The sequence below is a fragment of the Dermacentor andersoni genome, chromosome 11 (assembly GCF_023375885.2).
Source record: "Dermacentor andersoni chromosome 11, qqDerAnde1_hic_scaffold, whole genome shotgun sequence".
In the NCBI taxonomy this organism is placed as follows: domain Eukaryota; kingdom Metazoa; phylum Arthropoda; class Arachnida; order Ixodida; family Ixodidae; genus Dermacentor; species Dermacentor andersoni.
This window is the reverse complement of record NC_092824.1, coordinates 19,212,655-19,240,085: the sequence shown is the minus strand read 5'-3', so window position 1 is coordinate 19,240,085 and position 27,431 is coordinate 19,212,655. Positions and strand designations below refer to the sequence as shown.

Genomic DNA, 27,431 nt, shown 5'->3' with positions numbered 1-27,431 from the left:
GGATCCAGAGGGGCAATGACGTCGGGTGGGCCCTGCGACATAATTGTGTGCAGACGCGTTCTTGGAACTCCTGGTTCCCGTGAGTATGCGCATCATTTCCACTGTCAAATGCGGTACGTAGCAGACTTAGCGTTGACAGGCCGAGGTATCGTCGAGACATGAGTGCGATTTCTTGAATATCGCTTCTTTGAGCTTGTCGGACCGTTCTTCATCATCTGTCATACGTCGTTCGACTTTCTTTATAGAACTGAGGACCTTGTGGGCGAGATCTGAATGTTGCTGGTCATAATCTGCTTTGAGCATTTCAGTCGCGGAGGCAATCGTGTTCTCCACCGGCTCGGCTATGGCCCCTTGCAGGCAATCTTCAATGGGTGCGCGGAGTGCGCTTGCTGACTGGGTGGAAGCAGCGGTGTCCACGCAGCCATCGCATTCTGGAGCACGGCGCTTAGGCAGGTGAGGAAGGAGATCATTGTTAGGTATCGGGTGTACTGTTCTAGTACATTCTTAGCAGCTACTGAAAGAACGTGTTTTCGCGCCTAAGGACCGACAAGATTGCAGTATATAAGCGTTACTTTTGTTAACTCGGGCGGTCTTGAAGGCTTCATGGGTGGCGTATGGTGGGATGTTGGGGATGACCCCTTCAGTGGTGTGATCCGGGGAGGTAGCGTAGGCTGCCGAGGGGTAGTTCTTGCCGGCGGACTGAAGGAACGGGATCGTTCAGTAGTACTCGGCATTGTGTATCTTAGAGGGGCTGGCCAAGACAATATTGAAGGCTGAGCCGGTCCTATAGGTATCATAATAAAGACTTAGAGTGCTAAAAACACAAAAGACGTAGAAGAAACCCACAACACAGCGCGTGTAGGTTGTGTTTTTTCTCCTACGTCTTTGTATTTTTAACGCTCTAAGTTTTTATAACAATGCGTTACAACTAGCCCACCTGTCCATCCTTTGCAATGTATTCCTATAGGTATGCTCTTCGGTATTGGTTTGAGTGAGGCCTGTAGCAGTGAGAATGGTGTCGCGGATTTAAGCTTCTTCTATTACGGCGGCTTTCAAGCTAATTTGCAGGCGAAGGGCGACTTTAATCCCTTCAGGTATTATGGACAATTATGAAGCACGCGGTTGATGGGAGCGTCGCAGTAGGCCCTGCTGCAACTGCGAGGCAACGACGTGTTCCGGCTAGGTGGATTCGTGCTTGCGTTGCTTGTGCATGCGCAAAGAAGCCATCCGGATTCGGTGAGACGGTCCGGGGGGGGGGGGGGGGGGGCAATCTCTGTCCCTTCGACTTCAACGACATCCATGGCGATAGGACTAGGCTCGAGCAACAAAACGGCACACCGGTCGCATCATAGATGCACGGTTGCTAAGAGAGCGGAAAGCTCGCCGTTAGGGCTAGCAAGGCGGCGGCCTGGCCTCGTTAGAAAATCGCCGTAAAAGATACTTGCTGTGTATCAAAACGATGAGAGTGACCTCTGCGGAGAGCTGATGTCTTCGCAGAGACGATTTCGATGGTGATTGGGTCTTAGAAGTCAGAATTCGCCTGTAAGCTTGAAGAAAGACGGAGCACATTTGAGGTGCACCACTGCTCGCGCCTTCGTCCGTGGACTGGGGTGAAGCTTTCCTTTACGAGGACAGAGTTTTTCAACAAAAAAGAGCTATATCTCTGCCCTAATACCCTGGGGACAAAGTCGGTCTTCCATTCTAAGGACACGACAAGGCGTCTTGTCAAAACAACCGCTTGACTTGTCTGCTCCCTGCTCTTCGGCGAAGTCGTCGGCGCCTATTGTACCTAGGAAAGAGTCATCATCCTGTTTGTGTTGCGGCGGCAGTTTATTACACTCTAAAAACTGTTGCACCCTTTGGGGTGCATATTTGCCACACTCCAATAATCGCCATGTGTCTTGCTTGCATTTCCTATCTTGAAAACGATGCGCTCGATATTTTCCTGTCCAGAATGCTCTGTCATGCTGAGAAAGCGCATGCTGTTCGTGACTTGGAAATAACGGACATGGGCGTACCGCTCTGCCGTTGTAACAGAGATGCTGTTTAAGCTGGTCGTTAGGCCGGCGAACGTGCGAAGCGAGACCTCGCCGAGGGATGACGTCATCCCGCGCGCCGGCACCACTTCACTGTGGCTTTGCCTCGTCGCGCCGTAAGGAAGCCACTCATGAGCAGATGCGGATGTAAGCCGTGACGTCAACACGGGGGTATAAAAGCAAATCCTCTCCGCTGCCGCGTCGGCGGAGCAGCCGGGCCTCCGACGAAGCAAGAGATGGGGCGACAAAGGGAAAGCGCCACTCCCTAAGAATAAGAAACGCGGTGCGAAAGCCGCCGCGCCCTCTACTCGTGAGCAGATGCGACGACTTCGGTCCTAATCCCGAATATCGCGCAGGTGAAGCGGCGGCGACACGTCAGCTAGTTGCAGAAGATCCAGAGTTACGAGCTCGCGTTACCGAGTGAAAGCGTGCGTGCACCCAGACGCGACGACAAAACGATCCGGGCCTGCGAGTCATAGAGAACTTTAAGCGGCAAGTTCGGAAATCCATGAGAGGTGTCCATGAACTTGGCTGAATCACCAAGCACTACCACGCATAAACATAGCCAAACCACGAATGATCTAGGGGGGCCGCCAGCTTCGCTGTTTGCCTAGTCTTCGCGGCACTAGTGGAAAGCTGTCGCAAACTTTTTTAGAGTGTAGGAGCGTGGGAGCGGCAGCCGGCATCACTGTTTTCGTCCGGACTTCTATATTACGGTAATGTGGAAGTCTTGATGTTGGACGCTACAGCACGCAAGGCGTCATGAACTGTCCTTTAAGTTGTCTCTCTGACGCAGTGCGTGGTGGTCCACTAACCATTTCGAACGGCGTGCCGCGCCGGTAAGGACGAAAAATAGTGGCAGCGAGATAATGGAATACCATTCAATTTGCGTGGTAGAATAATTGAATTCCGCATCTGACTGCGAGCTGCTTGCGCAATATGTAACGCTTTCATGTCAATGTTTTCTCTTAGCAATGACAGCAATGAGGCATGCGCTGCTTGTGTCGATTCGATTTCGGTATCGTCGTCTTCGTCGATACGGCGAAGTACTCGTGGTGACTGCAGGCATTGTTTTAGTGCCTTACCTGCCGCAACTTTCAATTTTTCGCACTCCAACTCGATGTCGTATTCAGTGGGAAGAGTCAGAAAGGCGACCATGCTAGCAATGTTCTTGGGTAAAGTATCTATAGTAGGCTTACAGACCGAGAACCATATTGACAGAGGTATTTATTTATTCCTTTCTCTTGGACTCCACTTCAGAAACTCCCAATGACCGTCGAAGTTCTTCCTTGACTGTATCAGTGACCAAGGCCACCTCACGCTGTGACCAAAGGAGCATATTATGCAGTTCTACCCGCACAATCGCCTTGATGGTGGCTCGGCAGTCGTTGAAGACCGGGGTCTGAATTTGGCTCTACGACGTGAGTATTTTGTGGAAATACTGCCAAGTGCGCATTTCCAGAGTTTTTTCTATTGTGACTGACTCTATAAAAAATCAGCATCAGCTATGGGCTTTCGCGGGTTTCGGATCAGTTCAGGGCAGAGTTCTTGCTTTACGTGCCACATCAGGCACTTTTTCTTCTCGGACATTTACATGAGACACGCCGCAAAGGACGGCTGATCTTTTCGGGGAAGATTGCGACGGTCTCTTTGGCCATCTGCACTCGGGCTCCCAGTAGTAGTTCGTCCCTCTCTTTTTGACCGACGAACGCAACCCTTTCAGGACATTGCTTTCAAACAGGTCCCAGGTTGTTGGTGTACCCTGCCGGTTCGCAAGCCAAGTCTCAGCGCCGTCTTCCAAGGAGAAGTATACATGGCGCACCTTCTCAGAGTTCCGGGTGTTAAAGCTTTAAACCCTTTCGAATGCGGCAAGCCAGCTTTCTGCGTTGTCGGACGAAGCTCAACAGAATATACGAGGCTCCCTGTGTTTTTGTAGTACGATGACTACAGGCAGTGCTCGGTCGGTCAAGGTGGTAGTTGACTTGGCTATGCACTTCTCGGTCGTTTAAGGTAAGAGCACATGTTCCCAGGACAAATTGTGTAGCAAGCGGCGAGCTCGATTTTCGGTAGTCGCGGGTGTGTACGCTTCATGCTTCACTAGGCATCCGGTTAGACGAAAAGCACCTCCACGAGATGTTACGTTCCAGTTGCGGTGAAGAACGTAGTAGCGAAACTGGAAATTACGAAAGCTAACTGCTTATTAGGCAAACCTGTCCCTACAAGAGCCAGTGAAACTCCAAGCAATAGCAGCGAGTGCAATCGGCGATCGTCGAATTGTGATGAGGGTGTCAAGCGCGTCGCCTTTTTTTTTGCATGACTCGTCGAAGATTCAACTATATTCACTGAGGCTCGCGTGCCTTCAAGAAAGTACTCAGAATTCGGGTCGCGCATTGAATCTGATTGCACAATGCTCGGCACCAGCATAAACATCAGATGGAATGAAGAATACCATTCAGGCAAGTTCCAAATCATAAAGGCGCGTCTCGTGTTGAGCGATAACTTTATGTTGCTAGCGTGTGTAAAGCCGTCCCCGAAAAAAGGATAAATAAGTACGCCTGTAAGGGTAGCGCCCAAGTAGCTGCGCTCAACTGCGCCATACGGAGCTACGGAGGCAGTAGAACGCCCCTCCTCTGCTCCCCTGTTTCCTTGCGCGCTCGATATCAAGCCACCAGCCTTACCGGCTCACTCTCAGACAATTTCACTCGCACGTACAGCGTAACGTGCGTGGCAAAGATCTTACAGCACTTGGACTTTATAGGGAACATCTCGGCGGCGGAGACGCTGATGCCAATGACGGCGGTGGAAATTCGCGTGATGTGTTCATATAATTTCTGCCGCAATGAAACACTCATGTATCGGGACTTCAACTTATTGGTTAAATCCCAATGACGTTCGGTACACTGTGGGGCTGTTTGTTCGACCTTGCCTCTCAAACCACTATACTCATTTATTTCTTTACATTCTGATGAAGAAGAAAGCTCGAGGATCGCTCATGCACCTTGTCAGGTGAAGTGGAAAGGACTGACGCGTCGGAGGTGCAGCTCGCGTTTGCGCTTACCTAGGACACAACTAATGATCTGCGGCTCCGCGCTCTACCCTACGTCACTGTGCTTACGGCTTCCTGCTGTCAATAAATGCTGCAGAATTTGCTGGAGGTGCGCAGGTCCCATCCAACTCGCCATGGAACTAGGCAGCCGCGCTCTTCTCGCACCCACGGCCGCCACCACGCTAGAGGACGCCGGCGAGCGGCCTACTCATACTTTATTAGCACGTCCAGGGACCTGCAGCGCAGGTCGTCAGCGTGAACCAATTGCGTTCAGAGGCACCGCCAACGCTGACGCCGACAACTGCATTTCGTCGTACGAATGGGTGAGCTGTCAGAAAAAACGGGATGGGCTGACCAAGCTCACCAACGTTAGTAGTTATCCAGCACATGTAGCTAACCAGAGGGTCCGTAACGCGAGGAATCCTTTACGACATATACCGAATTTAAGAAAGCCTGTGTGAAGGTATCGGCCGACATCGTGCCGGGGAACGCCTCGGTCAATGAGAGCAACAACCAGCCGACAATCTCTTGAGTTATATTAAGGACGGTATCAATCACTGGAACCGTGTAAGAGGAACTATGACTGAGCAAAATAAGATATGCAAAATTAAGGGGATCCTTTTCAGATGCTTCCAGCTAAAAATCCTTCCGCCATCGGAGCGGTAATCATCTACTGCCAAAGCTTTGAAAAACTGCGCCTACAACGAGCGCTGGCCCGCCAAACTGTTCCTCAAGCAGCATCCCTTTCGAGCTTAGCAAATGCTCCCGGACGCACTGATAATGACCATGTAGAAAACCAACCACGAGAAGGTTGAAGCGGTTCTCCCATCATCCCGCCAGAAACCTCATGCTAGCGCACCACTGACGCACGCGGAAGTCAGATCGCGCGCTATGCCGACGACGCTACCTCATTCGGTGCCACAGCTACTCTAAGCGACGTCGTAACTTCCTTACTCGACGCCACAGCTTACTCTCTCGACGCTGCCGCTCCCGCCCGTACTTCCTCCACCTCAAATCTGCCTCAGTACTTCCGGCCGCAAGATCTCTTTCCCTCGCGGCATAGCCAGCCGGTACACTTCGCGTGCGTTCTGGTGGGACATGTAGCAAGCCTATATTGCCGCCGCCTGCGGCGTCCGGACATCACCGCTGAACTGCAGGGGTCTGCATGCCACAGGAATGCCGATCCGAACTCGTCGCCGAAGTTCTGGCGTGCTGGTCACGCCGTCAGCACCGGTCGTTCACCCTCAGCGCGTCGCCACTGGATATGGCCGCTGCGTCGTCGCCCTCTTTTAAACCAGGAAACTCAGTACTGCCTTGGGATAAGAGCCGGCAGCTTTTAGTAACGTCTGACAACTCCGGCTTGACCACAAAACATTATACAAGTCGATGGCGAAGAAATCGCTTACATTTGCACAAGTTGACACGGGTCTAGCACTTTTTCTTATACATGAAACGCTATGCCGGCTACTCGGGGAGGTCGGCACGTCAGTTACTGGCTTGGTACTTCGCACCGCCAGCACTCAGCCTGTAAAAGCGTCTGCTGCGTGTACCGCCAGATTCATTATTCGGAACATATTCTGTACCGTTGAGTTAGTTTTGCTGCATTGCTGTTCTCACAATGTAATTCTAGGAAGGAACTTCCTGTCGTGTCATGGCGCTTTCATTGAGTGCACCTGTGCCAAAGTCGCACTGCGTGTCTTCTTCAACATTATCTCGGATAATGTTGCCGCTCCACAAATGATTTATGTCGCCACCGAAACCGATATCCCCAGAGGGATGTGCTGTAGTGGGCGGAAAGGGCGGTACTTGTCGCTTTGTCGAGTACATTTGTGCACGAAGCTCGTTTAGTGTTCGAGCTGTCATCACTGTTTATTCGGCGCACACCTATACCGCTTTCCTTTGGCGCTCTGAACGTAACCTGCGGTGCCACAACGATTCTAGCTCACAATGAGCTTGCTACCTGGTCGTTCTCCTTTGTGACGAGTTCCTCGGCTCTGTCGATCTCACTGATCTTCAGTCATTCAATGTTCCTAGTTTCGCTTCTGCTGTCCCTCTTGACACTATTACGTCGCTTGCCGACTGCCCAGTAGTTGCTGTCGAAGTCCTTATTTCTGCGATTAACACCTACCACTCCTCAGAACAACGCGAGCAGGTTCTTTCTCTCCTAAGTTCCGCCTTTCCTTCGATTGTACCAAGCAGACTTTGAGTCGTACAGACACTGTCATACAATATATCGACAATGGATCACAGCTTGCACTACGGCAACGCCCATATCGTATCTCAGCAGCAGAATGGCAGCTTCTCAATGACCATGTGGAGGACATTGCTTGAACATGTAGCCATTGAGCCGTCCTCTAAACCGTGGTCGTTCGCAGTCATGCTAATACGAAAGGGAGATGGCTGTATTCGAGGTTGTGCTGCTTACAGCCTTTCAACAAAGTTACTTGGAAGGACGTCTATCCCTTATAATGTATTGGCAATGCCTTGGATTGCAGGCATGGTCCTGAGTATGTTACGGTGTTTTTCGCCGGACGGGTTATATAAACTTATTGTCATGCCGTTTCGCCTCTGCAGTGCACCTGCCACTTTTCGAAGCAGTACGGACAATTTCCTTCGCGTTCTAAAGTAAAAGGCCTGCTCATGCTATCTGGAGGACATCATTTTCTTTCTGAAACTTTTACGACTCATTCCCCCCGCCTCTGCAAGATTAAGATGTGCCTTAAGATGGCTAACCTCCAGCTGAACATCAAAAAGCATCATTTTGCTGCCCGTAAACTGACTCCTAGGCAATGCTGTATCCAGAAACGGTGTCTATCATGACCCCCAGAAACTTCGGAGTTTCCTCGGTCTGTGTTCCTTCTTGTGTCGCTTTGTACACAATTTCTTCACTATAATTGCACATCTGACCCAACTGATAAGCACTGGGACCGACATCTCCAGTTGGTCCCATAAATGTGAGATAGCCTTCCTGACTCTCCGCCAGATGTCTACATCTCCTCCAACACTCAGTCACTACGATCCCCATGCTCCTACAGACCTTCGTGCAGGGGTGTGGGCTTTGGTGCAATACTGGCGCAACGCAAACCCAGTTATGCAGAATATGCAGTGGCCTACGCGAGTCACACACTCACAAAGGCAGAATGCAAGTATTCCGTCATTGATAGAATGTGACTGGTCATGGTGTGTGTTTTCGCGATGTTCCAACCCCACCTCTACAGCCGTCCATTTTCAAGCAAAGCTAGTACTGGGTCATAAGTCGCGTTGTCGTGGTCACGCAAAAAAATACAGGCCAAATTTCGGCCTTACATGTACGGCAGGCACACCAAAGTGGTAAGTGACCACCACTATTATGTTGGCTAGCAAACATAAAGGATCCCTCAGGCCGCCTAGCACGATGGAGTCTCAGGCTAATGGAACTCAACTTCACCGTGATCTATAAGACCGGGAGGAAGCACTCTCAAGCCGACTGCCTATCACATGCCCACATTGTCCCAACACCACAAGGCGAACCGGACGTCGACGCCGTTGCCTCACATCGATGATGCCTTCGACTGCCTTCGACTGCCTTCATGGAGCCCAAAATTTTTCCCCCATCGAGCTTTGGCCCCGCTATTGACGGATTTCAGTCAGCCCTGTCGACCGCAAAACTGTGCATTTGTAACGCCAGATGCCCTGTATCAATTCAAGGTGATGCCATTCGGACTGTGTGATGCCCCAGCAACTTTCGAACGTATCATGGACTCTCTGCTTCGGGGATATAAGTGCTGCTTCTATCTATTCCCTTTAAACGATGTCGCTGTTGACTCGCTTACCTTTTACAGCAACCTCACTCGTTTATCGGCCGTTCTTGCCGTCTTCTATCGATGCAATCTTGAGCTGAACACGGCCAAGTGCCGTTTAGGGCTTCGCCGCATAAGTATGCTCCATCACTTTGTCAGTGCTGCCACTGTTCAACCAGACCCCGACAAGGTGCGAGCAGCACAACAATTTGCCGTGCTGCGCTCTGCCTAATACCTCCGCAGTTTCGTAGGATGGTGTTCCTACATCGGCTGTTTTGTCCGGAACTTCAACGACATTCCCCACCCTCTCGCTGAACTCTTCAAGGACGTTCCTGCCGTGTGGAGACTCGAGCAAGGATTTTCCTTTGTGGCCCTCACTGGTCTTCTGCTTACACCACCAATGCTGGCGCATTTCGACCCCTCATTGCCTACAGAACTTCGCACCGATGCCAGTGGTCTTGGAATTGGGACTTTCCTTACCCAAAACATCACGGCAGCGAACGTGTCATCGCTTACGCCAGCCGCCTTCTTTCATCATCCGAACGGAACTTTTCCATCACTCAACGCGAGTGCCTGGCTTTAGTGTTGGCGAGTGCCTGTCTTTAGTTAGTGCCGAATTTTTCTGTGATTACAGACGATCATGCCCTCGGCGGCCTCTGGTCGCTCAAGGATCCTTCTGGAAGTCTCGACCGCTGGGCCCTACGGCTCCAAAAATACTTGTTTGTTGTGCACTACAATGCTGGACGATTGCACCAAGATGCAGATTGCTTGTCACATCACCCTGTCGATGCTCCCGACTTCATTAAGCCTGACACAGACGACTGCGTACTGTCTATCTTAGCATCTGATGATATCTCCACCGAACAGCGACGAGGCGCGTCTTTACGGCTCATCGTTGACTGCCTAAGCGCTCTGTCACCAGACCATTCTGTTAGCATGTTTGAGCTACACGACAACGTTTTGTATCGTCGTAATCTCAGCTGGGGTGGCCCAAAGGTTCTGGTTGTCCTACCTCGCCATCTACGCTCCAGCGTTCTTCACCAGCATCACGACGTACCAATTGCCGGTCACCTAGGTGTCTCGCGTACACACGCGCGCATCCAGCGTCGCTTTTTAAGGCCTGGCATACACCGTTCTGTGCGCCGCTACGTCGCTGCTTCTGAGCGCTGCTAACGCCGCAAGCACCCTTTAGCACTGCCTGCTGGCCAGCTACAACCACTTGATATCCCTGAAGAGCCATTCTTCCGCGTTGGTCTTGAACTTCTAGGCCCTTTGGCTACGTTCATTTCGGTAAATATATTTGTTGCGGTCGAGACAGATAACGCCACGCGTTTCTCAATCACCTCGGCATTGCCGACAAGGTCTTCCGCTATCGCCGCTGACTTTCTCCTCCCCGACGTAACTCTAGATAATAGCGCCCCTCGGCAGCTCCCCATCGATCGTGGGAGGTGGTTCCTCTCATCAGTCGCAGATGACCTTCTTCGTGCTTGCGCCACTGAACACGGCTCCTCAGTGCTTATCATCCGCAGACGAATGGACTGGCCGAGCGCCTGAACCGAAAGCTAGCTGAGATGCTGGCTATGTATGTTTCATCTGATCACCGTGATCACGTTACGCACGTTACGATTTGTTACCTTCGCGTACAATTCGCCGCGGCATGACACCGCTGGATATTCCCCTTTTTATTTACTTCTGGGCCGATATCCTGCATTAGCATTCGAGACTCTCCTTCCGCCGGCATCTCACTCGCCTACTGAATACGCCTGCGACACCCATGGTCGAGCTCGTGTAGCTTGTCAACTTGCTCACGACTGAGTCTGTGCTTCGCAAGGCTCCCAAACGTCCCGGTACGACAGCCGACACAGAAGAGTGCACTGAATGATTGGCTCTCGTCCTCCTATGGTCGACATGACACAGCGTTGGCCTATCAGAGAAGTTTCTCCCACGTTACACAGAGCCCTAGAAGGTGCTGCGTCAACTCGGTGACGTAAATTACGATAATATGCCCCTGGGCCTTCTTCTTCGACGGTGAAACGAATTGGTGTTGTTCATGTTTCCCGGCTGAAGCCCTATAACTCTTGTATCTCTTCACCCTGGTAGCAAGCGCCAGGTCGGCGCTTCTGCCACCGGAGGGTGATGTTACGAAGCGAATGATAGATGAATGAACGCGAGCTTTGGTACAGCAATGACGACGACGATCAGGTCACTTGCACGTGGGCTGAATGAGACATCTTCATTTGGCCTAGCTTTCTTTGTAAATATCTCTTCCGCCTGCATCTCGCCCCCGTCACTACATATACGCATAGAATTAAGGCAGACAAAAAAATAATCTGCATTGGTGAGCACAAAGCACACTATCAGGAAGCTTCCAGCGTGACATAATATGCTAAGTCAAAACTTCAAATTATAAAGTGGAAGCCCGTGTTCCTAGATAGTGGCCGTTCTACCTAAACAAACTGAGTGATGCCGCCCAAAAACTAATAGGACACATGCCCACTACAAGCCAGGTATAGGTGACGCAGTGGATAGATTACGTCATGATAAAGAACACTTATTTTGTTTGCTTGAGGTCGCTGCTGAAACTTCTCCGAAACCCTAAGAAAAATTTTGAATATTGCTAACAGCAAGTTAGCGCTAAATGTGTACGATATTATTGTCTCGACGCGCGCTCAATGAAGGTACAACCGTCAGCTGAGTAGACGTCCATCGACCTGCACCGGATATCGGCCTGCTCAACTTGTGGGCTGCTCGCAGACAAGCTGAGCTGGCAGCATCCCGAGACCCCACTTCTGCCCTAGCACGTGCAAGGCTGAATTTCTTTACTGCTAAGGACCGAAGATGTCAAAGCGACCTCTCGCGGTGGCACTGCCATTCGTGGTGTGAGCGGCTTTCCTCCAAGACATCGAATGCTTCTCTCTGGCGAACCTTCCGTGCCATTGAACACAGTTGCCGCCGTCAAGACGCGGCAGCCCCAGTCTGCTTTGATGCTGGCTTGTCGCCGGATGACTTCGCCAGAGAAGGAGCCCGGACGTTTTTCCCTCAGTACGACGTGCTGCCTCAAACAAGCCAGTGGTGTTTCCTTGGCAGGCATTCCGGCAAATATCGACAAGTTACCATCTACAGCAGACTCCCAGGGGATTGCAAGCTCTTTCACGATGCTTGAGTTGCTGGCAGCGATAGATGGTACCAATCGCAAGACCGCACCCGGTCCAGACTCTAATACTTATGAAGCTTAGAAGAACCTGAGTTGCGCTGCGCTGCCTCAACTCCTCGACATCAATAACAAGGTATGGCTAGAAGGCCTTGAACCTCCAGGCTGGAAATCAGCTATTGTGATCCCGATTCCGAAACCAAGCAAGCCACCGACTGACCTTGGCAACTTCCGACCCATTTCTCTAACGTCAACGTTGTGCAAGCTAGCTGAGAAAATGCTAGCCACACGACTGCCGTGGTGGCTAGAGCACCACGTTTCTACCACCCTGCTGAAATTGGCTTCCATCCAGCCATAGGAACTGAAGATGGGCTGGCTGCCTAGGCATCCTCAGTTTTATTGTCAACTAGTAGCCGCAGTGTCCATACTGTCCTAGCTATGGACGTTGAAAAGGCGTATGATAACATCAGTCATGCTGCTATCTTGGCTTCAATTGACATGCTGCATTTCTTCCCTCGAGTACGGAATTTTGTCAAATCTTTCCTGGAGGACCGACACTTTCTAATTCGCCTTAGTGACGCCGTCGGCTGATTTATCCCTCTTCGCGACGTACCCCAGGGATCAGTATTGTCACCCATATTATTCAATATTGCTTTCCTCCCGCTTGCATGGCGCTTACACGATGTGCCCGACATAAAGTTCTTGCTGTACGCTGATGACGTCACGGTTTGCTGCACTCATGATGACCTGCACACTCAAGCCGCTGCCATTGAACCAGCTTGAGATATGACGTCGACTTGCGCTTCTTCGTTCGGCCTTAGGATTTCAGTCAGCAAATCTGCTTACTTGTCAGTCGCCAATCGCTGCGGCCGGCGTAAACTCTCCGTAACACCCATTCATATTCATCTATCCGGAGCCCCACTTCAACAATGTTCAGCATTCAATACTCTGCGTCTGACGATCCACGAGTCGGGAACCGGAACTGCTTGGCTCTCTAGCGCTAAAAGCAGGCGATTCAGACGTTGGGTCTGATTAGGCGCATTGCTACTACAACGACCGGCGCCCGCTCATATGTTGCGCGACAGTTGGTGAAGGCGGTAGTGCAGCAACGCCTTGTTTATCAAGCCCAATTCTAGCATTTGACGAGGACACAGTGAGATCGCCTTGAGGCTGGTTATAGCAAGGCAATGAGGGTCATCACTTGCCTTCCTCGCAACACCACGATTGTGGCTCTCCAAGCAAATGCACAGCTGAACACACTAGATGAGCTGGTGCAGCAGTGACGTTATGCTCGCAGGCTTAAGGCTAGCCTCTCACACGCAAATTGTGCTCTCATGTGTTACGCTTTCTCGTTCTCCCGTCTACCACCACCTTCGCCAGTTCTTCATCCCTAGAGTTTTTTGTACAGCTGAGCGATGACTAACCAATTCATATACGTCTCCCGACATCAACTGACGCGGCGGCGTCTCTTCGTGACCGAATTATAGCTCAAGATGCCCACCTGCCTCTTGGCTCCATCGTGCTTTACGTTGATGCAAGAATTCACCGCAGTGAAACGACCACCGCACTTTATTGTTCTTGCGCACCTGCCCTTCCTAAGACGTCCAGGTTTCAAATGGAATAGCATCCTTGCTCCTTTTGTGCTGAGCTCATTGCTGTTCGAGAGGCGTTGTGCTCCGTGGCCGCCTTTCCGATGGTCCCCAGGGCCCGCATCGTCATCCGCACTGATGCCCTCCAGGTGACGCAGCTTCTGCGACGCGTTAGTCGCAGCCCTGAAATATGTCAACAGATCAATCTTCTGGAGGCACGTATCCCGTAGCCAATATCTATGGAGTGCATCCGACGCGACCTCGTAAGCTTCCAAACCCGTGCGGATTCTGCCACGGATCTAGCGACCTCTCCATCGTCACCGCCTCAGCTCTTTCACCTAGCATATGCCACCCTCCTTTTAACAAGAAAGGAGCACCTCCGGCGTGGCCCGCGTGCTCTCATAATCGTTTTGTGGTAAACCTCCCTCGAGGTTTTACCCGTGCAGAGGAGGTTGCGCTTCGGATGATTCGGGTGAGGGTTGCCCTCACACCTGCCGTGACTCGGAAGTGGCCGCACTTTCGCCCGTTATATCCTCGCCCTGGGATTTCGCGACTCTGCAAGTCGCGAAATGCTGAAGCAGACATCCACCACCAGCTGTGGGTTTGCCCTGCACTGAAACCGACAAGGCTCCGGCACCTCGCAGCAGCGCGACTTTCGAAACATAATCCGAGGGATTACACTACATAGACGCAGGGACCACATTATCGATCCTTCATGGACTTCATTAGATCAGCAAATCTTTTTTCATTCGTTTAATAATCCTCGTTCACCCCTATCACATACCCCTGTATTCCCTGAGGCAACAACCCTGGCATTAAAGAAAAGAAACAAGGTTGACTATAAATGCCAGTATCGGTCGCTGAATCGTTGCGAAGCTCTTTCGTATCAACGGCATCAAAGTCACTGGGGCCAAAACAGCGAGTACGCTTGACTGCCCCTATTGCTGCAGCGCTCGCCGGCTGCAGCAAAATAAATACGAATGAGGAGGATATGATGGCTTGAATCACGTGACTTTCTCTGTACTCCGCTTTTCAGGCGAGAGCAGTACGGACTGCTCCCGGCTGCTCTCGGCGCAGTGAAACTGCTCTTCTGCTGCCAGTGGATGACGGCGCTCCCACTCCTGTTCTACGGATGAAACACGCCGCGAATGGAAAGAGCACTTTAAGCGAGATTTGGAATGCTGATGTTCCCCCAATTGAATTCGCCATGAGTAACGCGAGCGATAGCTAGCATGCAATGTGACATGCGCGCCGCGGAGCGTACACGCGTGCGCATTTGCATTACAGTTGCGTATATTGGTGGTTGCACTACCACAGGTACGGGTAGAAGGCAGTTAACGATGGTTTGAGGAAGAAAATGTTCAAGGACTTGTGTACAAGAATGCTAGAATGTATATATAGTCGACATGCATGCAGGAACGCTAGGCTATATACAGGGCATCCCACATAACTTGAGCCACGAATTTAAAAATGAAAGGCGCATGGAAGCGAATTCAACCGAAGCATACTATTCGCAATAGCCTATCGAACTTAGACATTCTATTTGTTTTCCCCATCACTCGTTAATTAATTAGGTTTAATTACCCGACTTTTTAATTATTAGCTGAGGACCCCAAGTATGATACCCAGATTTGTAAAGCACTTTCAGAAACCACCGATCGAGTTGTTTCCTTTACAATACTTCTCACTAAGTCCTTTTTTTCGGGTTGCAAATAAAGCCAGCGATGTATGAAAAAAAAAAAAAAACACGTGACGGAGCGTTCGCGCAGTGCTATTGTTCTGCTCTCGAGCGTGCGTTCGGTTAACAAGGTCAGCTGCATCGTGACTGGCGACGAGAAAGCGGCACGGCGTTCTTTTTCTCATCGACAGCGCTCGGCTAGCAGCACACATTTTCGCCGTCATGGGACGAGAGCCGGCCTTATTCACCGCACACATGCTTGAGAGTAGCACGATGCCACTGCGCGAGGTCTGCGTCACGTGGCTCACGTAGCGTCTGCCGAGGGTGTTCCCCCGAACTTCGATGAGTGTGCTCACGAGGCGGCGCGCGACCTCCGCGACCGCGCTTACTCTGTAACGATCGCCTACTCCCCTCCTCCCTACGGCCACAGGGACGCTCCCGCTACCCAGAACGAGGAAATGAAATTCTTCTTCGTGTGTAGAAGGGTCTTTCCAACCCCTCACCCCAACTTGAATAGGGGACAAGCCGTTTCGCTTAGACTTCTACATACCAGTACACATATCCGTGTCTGTCCGTTCAACAGGAGGGTTATCCCAATCTGTCCATGGGCTAGACCTGCCGGTCCCCACGTAGGACTAGCCGGGTGCATGAAGAGTTCGCGCCATCGACGGATCTACAATAAAGTTTCTTCACTCACTCACTCACGTGGCTTTTTTTTTTGCATATTTCGCAGGCTTTCTTTGCAAACTGGAAAAAAGGACTACGTGAGACGTATCGTAAAGGAAACAACTCGGTCGGTGGTTTCTGAAGGTGCTCTACAAATATGCGTATCATACTTGGGGTCTTCATCCAATAGTCAAAAGTTGGGTAATAAACGTAATTAATTAATGAGTTATGGGGAAAAACTGCCTGAGAGACTACATGCTTTTGCGAATAGTTTGCGTTCGGTTCAATGTGCTTGCGCCGCGCCTTTCATATTTAAATTCTTGGCTCAAGTCATGTGGGACTCCCTGTTTGTATATATATATATATATATATATATTATTCCTGATTAAATCAAGCTTGCTAGGTGACTATGTCATTGTCGCGTTTCAAAGATCATGCCAATAAATCCTTATCATAACCATCATTAGCAGCGTATCGTGCTGCTTGCTTTGCGATGTGAGATACGCGCCTATACGTGCGCCACTTGTATTGCAGTTCCATATTGATGCAACAGTTGGCACATCATGTAGCACTCCCATGGTTTCGGGTACAGGGTAGACACAGAAGTCCTGATGAAAAAAAAAAGAAGACTATAGATACCCATATATATATATAGATCCAATGAAAAACATATGCGACACATCTGATTAAGTAAGCTGGATGTCCGACATCATCTCGTCTTAAAGGGAATGCCATTTCATCCTCATTATTAGCGTCGCATCCTTCCATTTGACGCCATCTCATATATTTTCATTTCTATGTCATTCTTTTACGATGGATTTTAATGTTCATAGTATTCGTCATTAGTCATCGCCATAATTTTATATCACGTAGATTTTATGCACTTTACAGCAACTATTTTTAGGCCACTTTACAGCCAAGTCACATCTCCATAATACATCGTCAACATCACCACTTGTCATGGCGCTCTTTGGCCACACCTGGCCCTTGCGCCATTAAACACCACATATCATCATCATCATCATTTGACGCGCGATGTGACATGCGTGCCGCGTAACGTCGATAGGTGCAAACATCGGATTGCAGATCTGTTATAGTCTGCGAGGGGTCCCGACAGGAGCAGTTCTAAACAGCATTTGTATGCTGCATATACGTCGACCTGGTCGACAGAAGCAGCCTAGGTGACCATTTGCTACCACCCCATTTCAAAAGGGATGCCACTAAACCATCACCATCATCATCGTCCTCAATGGCAACGAACTGCACAGCGAGTGAAGAGATGTGAGATGTGCGCACGAACGCTAGATACCTGGTATAAGGACGGAAGTGAGGTCCACGACAACAGTGTGCGAGTCAGCGAGTGAACGGCCTGAGAACCGTTTGGACCGACGCCAGGACCCGAAGATCGGATTGGACAAACTTTAATAAAGGTCCTGCAGGACGCACGTCAGCGCGCGGTGGGCGTCTCCTACGCAGGGACTGACAGGGAGTACTAGGCGGCAACTGGAATGCAAGAAAGGCACGCTTCGATGGCACGCGGCACGCATGTCACGTTGCGTGTCTCTTCCCTAACTAGGACGCGTTTGTAGGGCAGTTTTCCGCTGCATACTAACTAGCACAACCGCCAGCTCAGTGGTAGAGTAGCTGACCCCTTCGCAGCAGGCCCGGTTTCTATCCCCGCGGGAAGTCAATATATATATATTTTTTTCTCGTTACCGGCCACAGGTGCTATGGACACCGGACCCCGGTGGTGGACACCATCACCAATTAAAACGGCTGCTGGAGTGAGCCCATAACAGCTTACTCTGTAAAAAAAGCAGTGTCTGCATAGCCATTGCAAAATATAAAACCAAGGATGCTGAAATCTGCAGTCGACTCATGTCGCTATGTGCTAACGCTGTTCAGTTGCGACTATTTTCGCCTATCAGAGCCCGTTAGCGGCTGCGCGGCATCTTTCGTAGCCGCTGTGCTAAGTACGGCCAGTTGCTACGAAGCAGAGCCTGCCAAACCGCACTTTTCGGTCTTATTTCATCGAAAAGTATACTAGTTGCCCAAACTTGTATAGCTTACAGTACAACTAGAAACGAAGGAGTGGCTCACAACACAAGAATGAAGTAGCCCAATGAGAATGCTTTGTGTGCCATTTTATTTCGTGGTTCATAGTCGTACGCAGCCTGCCAATATTAACGAAGACAAACAAACTCATTTTCGGGAATTGCGCAACGCTAAAGAAACTTGACATTAAGCCACCTTTTTTTTAAACATTGCGGCTCAACTCCACTTCTAATAATCACGTCCCAAAGTCACAAGGACACATGGACACAGCGATACCTAGAGGGATGGATTCACTTACGCTCCAAACGTCTCTGACTACTTGCGAATTAAAATAAAGATTTCTTGCTCAAGAAATAGAATAACTGGTAATAACATGGCCCCAGGACATGTCATTACGTCAAATAGACATCAGTGAGGCCGTTGCCCTAACGCCTAATAGAGCACAATGAAAACAATATTACAATAGTCGCTCGAAAAAGACTGAGTGTGATGCTCTGAAATATTTATGTCTTAAAATTATTCATCTACCCTTTCATACCTTTATATGTGCTCGTCAGAAAAGCAAAACAGGCGCCCCACCTTTTCTTCCAAGTCTAGATAAAGTCTAGATAAAATTAGAAAAGGTGTCTTCCGACACCTACCTAAAAATTGCTTCCAACGGTGTTTGGTTCACTGAACTTTGTCATTAGACAGCTTTAGTTATACGTACGTAGAGGCTTTGCGTACGTAGAGCTTCTACGTGTGAGCAGTGCACATGCGTAGAACGTAGCGGGCGCGCGCGCGTCTCACGAACGTACGTGAGATTCAATTCTTTGCGTGCGTTTCTTGCGCACGTAGACAGCTTCGTGCGGGAGTTCCGCAATTTCACGAACAAGCGATAGCGGGCCGCGCGCGCGCAGACGGCTCGCATCGAAACACGGCGACAGGATTGAATAGGCTACCGCCGTGTTCACATTCCCCGATAGATGGAGCTACGTGGTTCCTCTTGGCGTGCGTCGCGTACGTGTAGCTAAAAGCGTTTCAGATGGGGTGCACGTAAGGTACGTAGGCTTTTCACGTTTGCGTACGTGAATCCCCTACGTACGTGTAGCTAAAACTGTCTATTTGTACATTCACCCTCGCTTTACGTAGGAAACCTTGTTACGAAGATATGGTAAGGTACATTAAATTTCCGGCCTACTACACAAAAACACGTGCCGGCCACTTGAACGTAGCATGGACCAGTAAATATCATCCAGCCGAATGCAGTGATAATCGCAATGCGTGCCCCCATGAGTAAGCTAGGGTTGAGGATTGGGCGAGTTGGCGCGCTATAAGGTAAAGCTATTCCAAACTTCTCTATCCGAATTCTACAATCAGCCCTCCGCGACTGGCCAAAATTTTTTTGATCGCACCTACGTCGCCTGTCTGTCACGCGACGTCACAAAAACTGCTATAGCTCCCCATCTGATATGACGTTGCACACTGATTATGCATGACTGGACCAAACAAAAGAAAAATAGTTATTTGTGATCCAACGCCTTTTCGCCATTAGACCTCGGCTATTGTTAAAAAGCTTTAGGGCTGCACCTACCTCCCCTGTCTGTCAGGCGACATCAGAAAACCGCGAAAACTCACCGCGTCAAAGTGACGTGTACGCAATAAAGATGCATTATTATGCCGAACAAAACTGAATGTTTTTTCTGCATAGCCGCAGGCTTCCCCGTTCCGAATGGAATAAAAAGTGGATATCACCGATCGCTCAGGCGCTTGCTAGTCGCACCTGCCGGAGATCATGAGTTTATTTGCGTACAATAAAGCCTTTGCCGTGTCCGTGCAATGTTTCCGACCACTTTCGGCATGTTTACAGCCTCGCTTTGCGAACTCTTCTTTGCTGAGAATTGGTTTTAGTGGTATTCATTGCCTTCCGTTGCATGCCGCCGCGATTTCCGAGCAGCTAAATAAGGGAAAGCCGGCCACTCGCAGATGCCGGCACAACCCTCTTCATCCGGTTGTCGATTTTCAGTGCACTGGCTCGGCCCCATCGAATCCCTCTCCACGTGAGCGTGCTCCTCGTCTCTTGTCACCCAATTAGATAAGACTAGCCGCTCACTGTAGGCAATGTTATTCGTTTTTAAAGCAAACAAGAGTGACCGCCTATAAATGAAGTGAGCGTCTAATTGGCCTCTTCAGACAAACCTTTCGGGTCACCGCCCGATGCTTGTGTTGGCGGTTACACTAATTTGACGTCAGGCGACTGGAATAAAAAATATTGGTATAGTTTTACGTTACGCGGCGCTTAGTATGGCATTATATAACTGGTACAGCGGAACATAGAAAGGAATAAACAAACCGAAAATGAAAGAACAAAAATGAAAGAACAAAGCGCTGACTTTCAAATGGTTTACTGGCAAGTTGCACGAAATATAAATCTACAAGGGTGCGTACTGCTTAAAGCGTAAGCGTACTGATTTCTTGAAGCTATATATTGTCAATTCAATTCAGTTTATTCACCGAATAGTACTGGATGGCTACCTGTGCTAAAAGCGTGTACCTTTCCAATAAACCAGTTGCACTCTGTCCTTTCATCCGGCTGGCTCGGCTTGTTTCTTCCTTTCCATGTTGCGATGTACGAGTTTTAGAAAGCCCTTGAGCAAGCGTTGTTTACCGAACCTCAGGATAATTTCCTGCACCTTCTATTGAATTCTACAACTAAAGACTAGGACCGGCATTAGTTAGAGTGCGAAGAGAAGACACGATGGTTGAGACTGTAGACATAAATTGGCATGCCGAAAAAGGCGAACGTGTTAATATACAGGTCTTTAATGTTCTTCATACATTTTCCGTCTTCACCCGTTTTCGTACAGTCCTTCACTAAAAACAAGTTATTCGCCATCTAAAACCTGCACGGGCCCAGCGAAACTTGTTTCCCAGGACTATGTAGCTGTTATAGTCGACCAGTTAACATGTTACACGTATTCGCCGACAGAAAGCATGCACACTCGTGAGCGAGAGCTAAAGTAAAAACGCTTCTGCCATAAAAATAATTTCTCCGCATCTAGGGCATGCTGGCATGATTGGATAAGTTCAGCATGCGGGCACTTGTTTTATAAGAACCATGATGATGAATCAACGGGGCATTTTGGAGGTGTGCTACAAAAACTTTGTTTTTTACGATGCTGCGATCTTGCACCGCGCATTTAATATTAAGAGAACTTAGCACACCGACAATGACGACCACCTCTATTCAAGTCGATTAACGGAGTAAAACACTACGCGTTCATTTCCTGCCATCCACCTTCCCAAACATTCACGCCTCAAGATCTTTAGGTTCGCTCATTTACGGGTATTAGGAGGGGGATATCATGGTACTCACGGTAGTTCTTTTGACCTGCGCATGAAAAGACGAGCTGTCCAGCCGTTGTAGTAAATTTCTGGAAGAGTTATTTCGTAGTCAGAAGCTCTTATGAACCCGTTCTGTTGGAGAAAACAAGAATCAGAGTGAGAAAACAGCACGTGATGAATGCTAAACTTGTCACCTTGTGTAGGCAGAAGCTCAAAGGGAGACGGAAATGTGAGATGATGAGGAGTATTCGAACAAGCAATCTCATCATACACCAAAGGAACTTGTGTTCATCAGGGCAGTAACCGAATACAAGTTTCTTTGCAGAAATATTGACTGAAGGACACATTCCAACTTCGACTACTCAACATTTTTCAATTTGTAGAGAATAAACGTGCCTTCAAAGTCAAACATTTTTCTAATTTTCGTATGACGCTATCCATGTTTGCAAGTTTCACTTAAAATTACACATTAGGCTCTTTGCCTGCGACAGATCTGAAGGAAAATTACCGTGATGAAAGGCATAAACGCCTGAGATGCTAATTGCCATTTCAGTTTTTTGTTTCTGATGCGCAATGAGTTTCAAAATTTTCATCGAAATATGTGCAAAGTGTATCCGCAAGGCTGCGGTTCTTAGCTTTTGATAAAGAAATAAATAGCTCACCCTATGTAAATAAAAACACTAGTCGAAGATTTCAGCGCAGAGATGGAACCTTGAGTGACGCCACTCGTCGTGTATTCATTATTGTGACCAGCGTCACTTAACTTTGAGATTCCAGATAGTTACAACGTCTCGTAAGTGCGCAGTCTATTGCGAGGAACGTTGTAGTGAAGGGTCATGAAATTATTTTGATCACGAGGAGTTCTTTAATGTGCACCCGAAGTACGGCGCACGAGCATTTTTCATTCTGCTTTCGTTGGAAGGCTGCCACCGCGACCAAAAAATTCAACCCCTTGCTTGGCTGCAAGAGGCCCGTATCACTAACGCACCATGGCTGATGTGCTTTAAGATTGGTGCGACGCAGTGCTAGACAAATTGTATCGTCGTTGCGATTTTGGCATGTGGATTATTTATGGTGGAGTTTCTTTAGCGCTGAAAGACATGGACACGCAGACAATGGCACTGGACGCTCCACTACTTCAGGTGAGAGGTATGCCCGCCTTGATATGTAATTATCTTGATATGGATTATCTGGAGCTTGCCTTTCCCCAGTGCGTTAGCTCAGGTTACAAAACAAGTAACTCAGTTTTACATATTAATACAAGATCACTTAACCAAAAGACAGATGATGTCGCAGTTCTTCTTGAACAATTTCATTAAACTTTTATCGCTATCATGTTGACGGAAACTTGAGGAAGAAATGATTAGGCATTCAATTTGGACGGTTGCAATTTATTTTGCCGAAATCGTCCGAACAAACGAGGCGGGAGTGCGGCCCTACTCATTACAACAAAAAATGAATGTCATATCCCTCAATTTACTGTTGTAACTGATGATTATGAAATCCTAACAATTCAATGTGAGCTTGAGTTGTTTTCTGTATTGTATCGACTCCCAGGTGGAAGTATTGCCAGTTTCTTATGATTCTTTGAAACTTTTTTGGAATAGGCAGGAAGGAAGGAAAAAGTGGAGAAGGAAAGACAGGGAGCTTAACCAGTTTAGCTTAACCGGTTTGCTACCCTACACATGGGAGAGGGATGGGGGCGATGAAAGATGGAGAAGGGGGAGAGAGAGAGCACATAGCACAGCACACACATCGTCCGTTAGAGTCCATCAATCTGGCATGGTACGTGATATCATTGTCACAGCCACTTGTCCAATCTCGTCTCTTTCAAAAACCGGAGTAGTCACTACGTTGCCTAGTCCTGCGATGCGTTCTGTTGGCGGCATGTGAAAATCGTGTCGAGGGACAATGGTCAAGTGTCAAGGTGCGCTAGAACGGATGCCAGGGACTGTCGCTGAACATTATATTCAGGACAGTCGCACAGAATGCGCCTCAGCGTTTCCTCGCAAAAACAGGCATTGCAGAGAGCGTTGTCGGCCATTCCGATGCGAAATGAGTAAGATTTCGTGAAAGCCACCCCTAGCCATAAGCGATAACGCAGAGTCGCCTCTCTTCGGCGGAGTCCAGTTGGCATATAGAGATGCATCAAAGAGGGCAGGTGGTATTGATGGTTGCTCCGGTTGGTCTGGCTGTTTGGTGTGCACCATAGAGAGAGCGTGATCTCCTGTGCAAGCACTCGAAGTCTGCTAGCTGCGTCGGATCGTGAAAGCGGTATGGCCTCTTCTTGTGCGTCTTCAAGAGCTGCCCGAGCGGCATTATCGGTGTCTTCGTTGCCAGTGACGCCGCAGTGACTTGGCAGCCACTGAAACGTCATGTGGTGTCCTTTCTTCTGTGATGTATGGAGTAGGCATCTAATATCGAATAAGAGCTGTTATAATGGCCCGCGACGCAGAGCTGATAGTACAGATTGTAGGGCTGCTTTTGAGTCGCTGAAGATTGACCATTGTCGAGGTGGCTCCCGATTGACGAAACAAAGTGCAGCGCGAAAGGCAGCTAGTTCAGCAGATGTCGTTGTTGTTGGGTGGTCAGTCCTAAAGCTGATGGTAATAGCTTTTGCTGGGATATATTGGAATAGCTTACACCTGGTTTCTGCAGGAGACTTCACTATTAATATGATGGAAGAAAGCAATGTAAACCGCGAACTAAACACCCTGTTAAATCCCCCTGGATTTACTAACTTAATTACGACGCCCACTCGTATTACATGCTGCACAGCATCGGATTTAAATCTTATCGTGACAAATATTGACATTATTGTCTACAGCGCAGGTACTATCATATATTATATTACCGATCACTGTCCTGTCTTTTTAAATTACCATAACGAACCACTAGATAGAAATTTACGACAGGGGCAGCTCATTATTCAACAAATAACAGCTCAGAGTATTGAATTATTTCAGAACGGCATAATGAATCAAAGCTGGTCCTCTGTAAAAGAGAAGAAAACTGCAAATGACGCTTGCGATGACTTCAATAAAATTTTTATTCGTATCTACGCGAAACATATTCATTTCAAAACTTTCAAACCTGTAAAAAAAGTCTAAAATACTTTGGGTAACCCGTGAGCATCTGAAAATGATAAAAAGTAAAAATATCTGTTGTGTATATTCTGTATATTCTTGCGAACACACTCTATGGAAGTGTTGAAAGAATTTAGGAAACTTCGCAATCGACTAAATGCAGAACTTAGACGTGCTAAAAGCCTACTATCCTCGTATATTTGAAAATGCTAGTCGACAGCGATGTAACGCCACTTGGAAGCTCATCAAAAATATGGTTGGGCGGGAAAATAAACATGCTCTGCCTGAATCCTTAACACTTGGCGGTCGCGATTTAACTGGCACATCACTCGCAAATCACTTCAAGGACTACGTAAACGCAGTAACCCTATGTAATGAACATGTGGAATTGGTTACAGGACGCGGTAATATGAAGCAGAGCATCTTTCTTGATCCAGCAGATAAAAATGAAATGTACCACACTTTTATGTGCTTAAATAATACTAAATCACTCGATGCCGATAATTCGCAGATCTCTCCAATAAAACACGATATACATTTCAACACAGAAGTTCCTGCACATATCTTTAACTTAGTTGTCGAATCTGGAGTTTTTCCAAAAGCTATGAAAACAGACAGAGTAACAGTCATTTTTAAGGAAGGAGATTGTGCCATAGAAAGTAATTACAGACCTATTTCTGTCCTTCCTGTCTTCTCTAAGTGCCTTGACAAAATTATCTTTGTTCGAATTACGCGGTTCTTCAATAAATTCTTTGTACTAACAGATACACAGTTTGGCTTTCGAAACGGCAGGTCTACTGAAACTGTACTGCTGACATTTCAAGGAGCTATAGTTCATCGCATTAAAAAAAAATGAATTCACACTCGGTATTTTTTTAGATTTCAGCAAGGCCTTTGTTTCCCTCGACAACAGTATTCTTTTGCACAAACTAGAATCAAGTGGCATTCGGGGTAATTGCTTATTTTGACCAGAATCTTATCTTCAAAATAGATTCCAGAGTGTACACATCAATAAATGTAGCTCGTCGTGTACCGCAATAAATCTAGCTTGCGGTGTACCGCAAAGGAGTATTCTGGGTCCCCTGATGTTCAATGTTTATATCAACGATATCGCGAACATGGGCACAACAGTTAAGTACGTAATATACGCAGATGATTCAACGATAGTTATCTCTGACATTAACCTGCCTCATTTAAAATGCAGAGCTAACGACGTACTTTCGGAGATTTCCTCGTGGTCAAAAATCAGTATACTTAAAATCAATCCAAATAAAACTAAAGCTGCTATATTTCGTGCTAAAAGAAAATAGTGCCTACTCACCAGCCGTTAATTCTTGACTCACAGCAAATAGATATTGTTGGTACGCATAAAATACTTAGGGTTTACCTTTCATCGAACTTGAGTTGGGATGCTCACGTTAACTACCTATACAGGAAAATCTCGTCTGTAACAAGAGTCGTGTGTCGCTGCCGTATTCTGCTGCCGCTCAAGGACAAACTTCTAATGTATCACGCGTTGTTTAGCTCACATTTAAATTATTGTGCGTTGGTTTGGGGTACAACAACAAAAACAAACATAAATAAAATACTTGTTCTACAAAAAAGAATAATTCGCTACATTGCAAACATTGAACGTCTGGGAACCACTTGCAAATCATTTGAAAGGTTCAGTATTGTTCGGGTTGACATTTACTCATACCGTTTGTTGAACGCATTCTACTTTCCAAACCGAGAACTCTCGCACTTTATTACAGCCTTATCATGTCTAGAGCGTTGTGTTATTACAGTACGTACAAGAAAGACCCATATATGGTCTATACCTCAATTTCGTACTGCTTATAAATATCAAACTTTGACATACAACGTCCCAACAACACTAAACACATATCAAAACACAACCAATTGCAGTAAAAACAGTTACGTTCTTTCTCTTGTTCTATTGTTTGCTAGTAAAAGATTCAGTAACTCTAAATATCTACTATATATATATACTGGTTGCAAATCAGTCATTAAAAGCATTCGAAAAATGTTTTTGGCCATTTTGGATTTAATTGTGTGAGTGATTAATATGTTGTACTATGTGTTGTAATTTGCATATGCATTTTTATGTGCATCGTATTTCAAGTGTGTTTGTGTGATCTATGAATATGTATAGTAGGCATTGTAATCTGCATGTTTTTCATTTTTTCATTTTTGCCAGTGTCACGGCGTATCTTAGTCCTCTACCTGTCCGCCTTGTATAGCCGCTGTCATGCAACGGTCACGTGGGCCCCGTCAAGCCGTTTTCACGCTTTTTAGCCCAGCGAATCTTCCAGTATATTGTCTGGTAAATAAACTTGAATTTAAAGTGTGAAAGTCCAGATAAACCCTGTCCGAAAAAAAAATTACGATAATTTTGTCATGCACTAACGGTGTCGCTTTTTAAACGAAATTTGCGCAGTTGTTTATTCGTAGCCAGGAGCAAAATCTAAAGGTAGCGTCAACGCAAAGGCAGTCTGACAGGTAGCACTTCTATCGCATTCCTTCGTTTTCTCAACAAACAAGAAATGTCATTACCCGAACAAAGCTGCGCCCTGAAACTGCGCATTACACGCTAGGTGTGTAGGTGTCTGTCTTTCGTCAAATTCGGAACAAAATAAAGTAATGATTCATGGGTGATAGTTTATCTGGCTCTGTTTCTAAGCGATCAAACAATTTCAATGCAAAATGTGTTGTTTTTGTACCCAATCACAACGCAAATTCTTTTCTTTCCTGTTTTCTATTTCTTGTACTGAAGTCGAGCTTAGCCGTACACATGGACAGATATGGAGATTCTATACGGGGGGAACATACTTCAACATGTGTTTCACAGAAAACAGTCGTAACTTGTTTCAATGTCACGCTTAGGAAATAAATATTCAGTGACACAAAACATATCTTGACTTTCTTCCGGAAGTAATTGTTGCGTTCACAAATATAGGCTCCAATAATTCAGTGGTTACACTCAAAAATATCACGTGCTTTACATGCATTCCGCTTGGA

At 47.7% G+C, this 27,431-nt stretch overlaps 1 protein-coding gene across 1 annotated transcript in view; it reads right to left on the bottom strand.

Moving 5' to 3' along the window:
- Positions 1–27,431, bottom strand: part of LOC129381681 (uncharacterized) — a 186,718-nt gene that overhangs the window by 152,447 nt on the left and 6,840 nt on the right. The window contains exon 4 of the mRNA XM_055064723.1: positions 21,356–21,456. Within this exon, the coding sequence (XP_054920698.1) occupies positions 21,356–21,456 (101 nt within the window). The remainder of the gene's footprint in view (positions 1–21,355; positions 21,457–27,431) is intronic.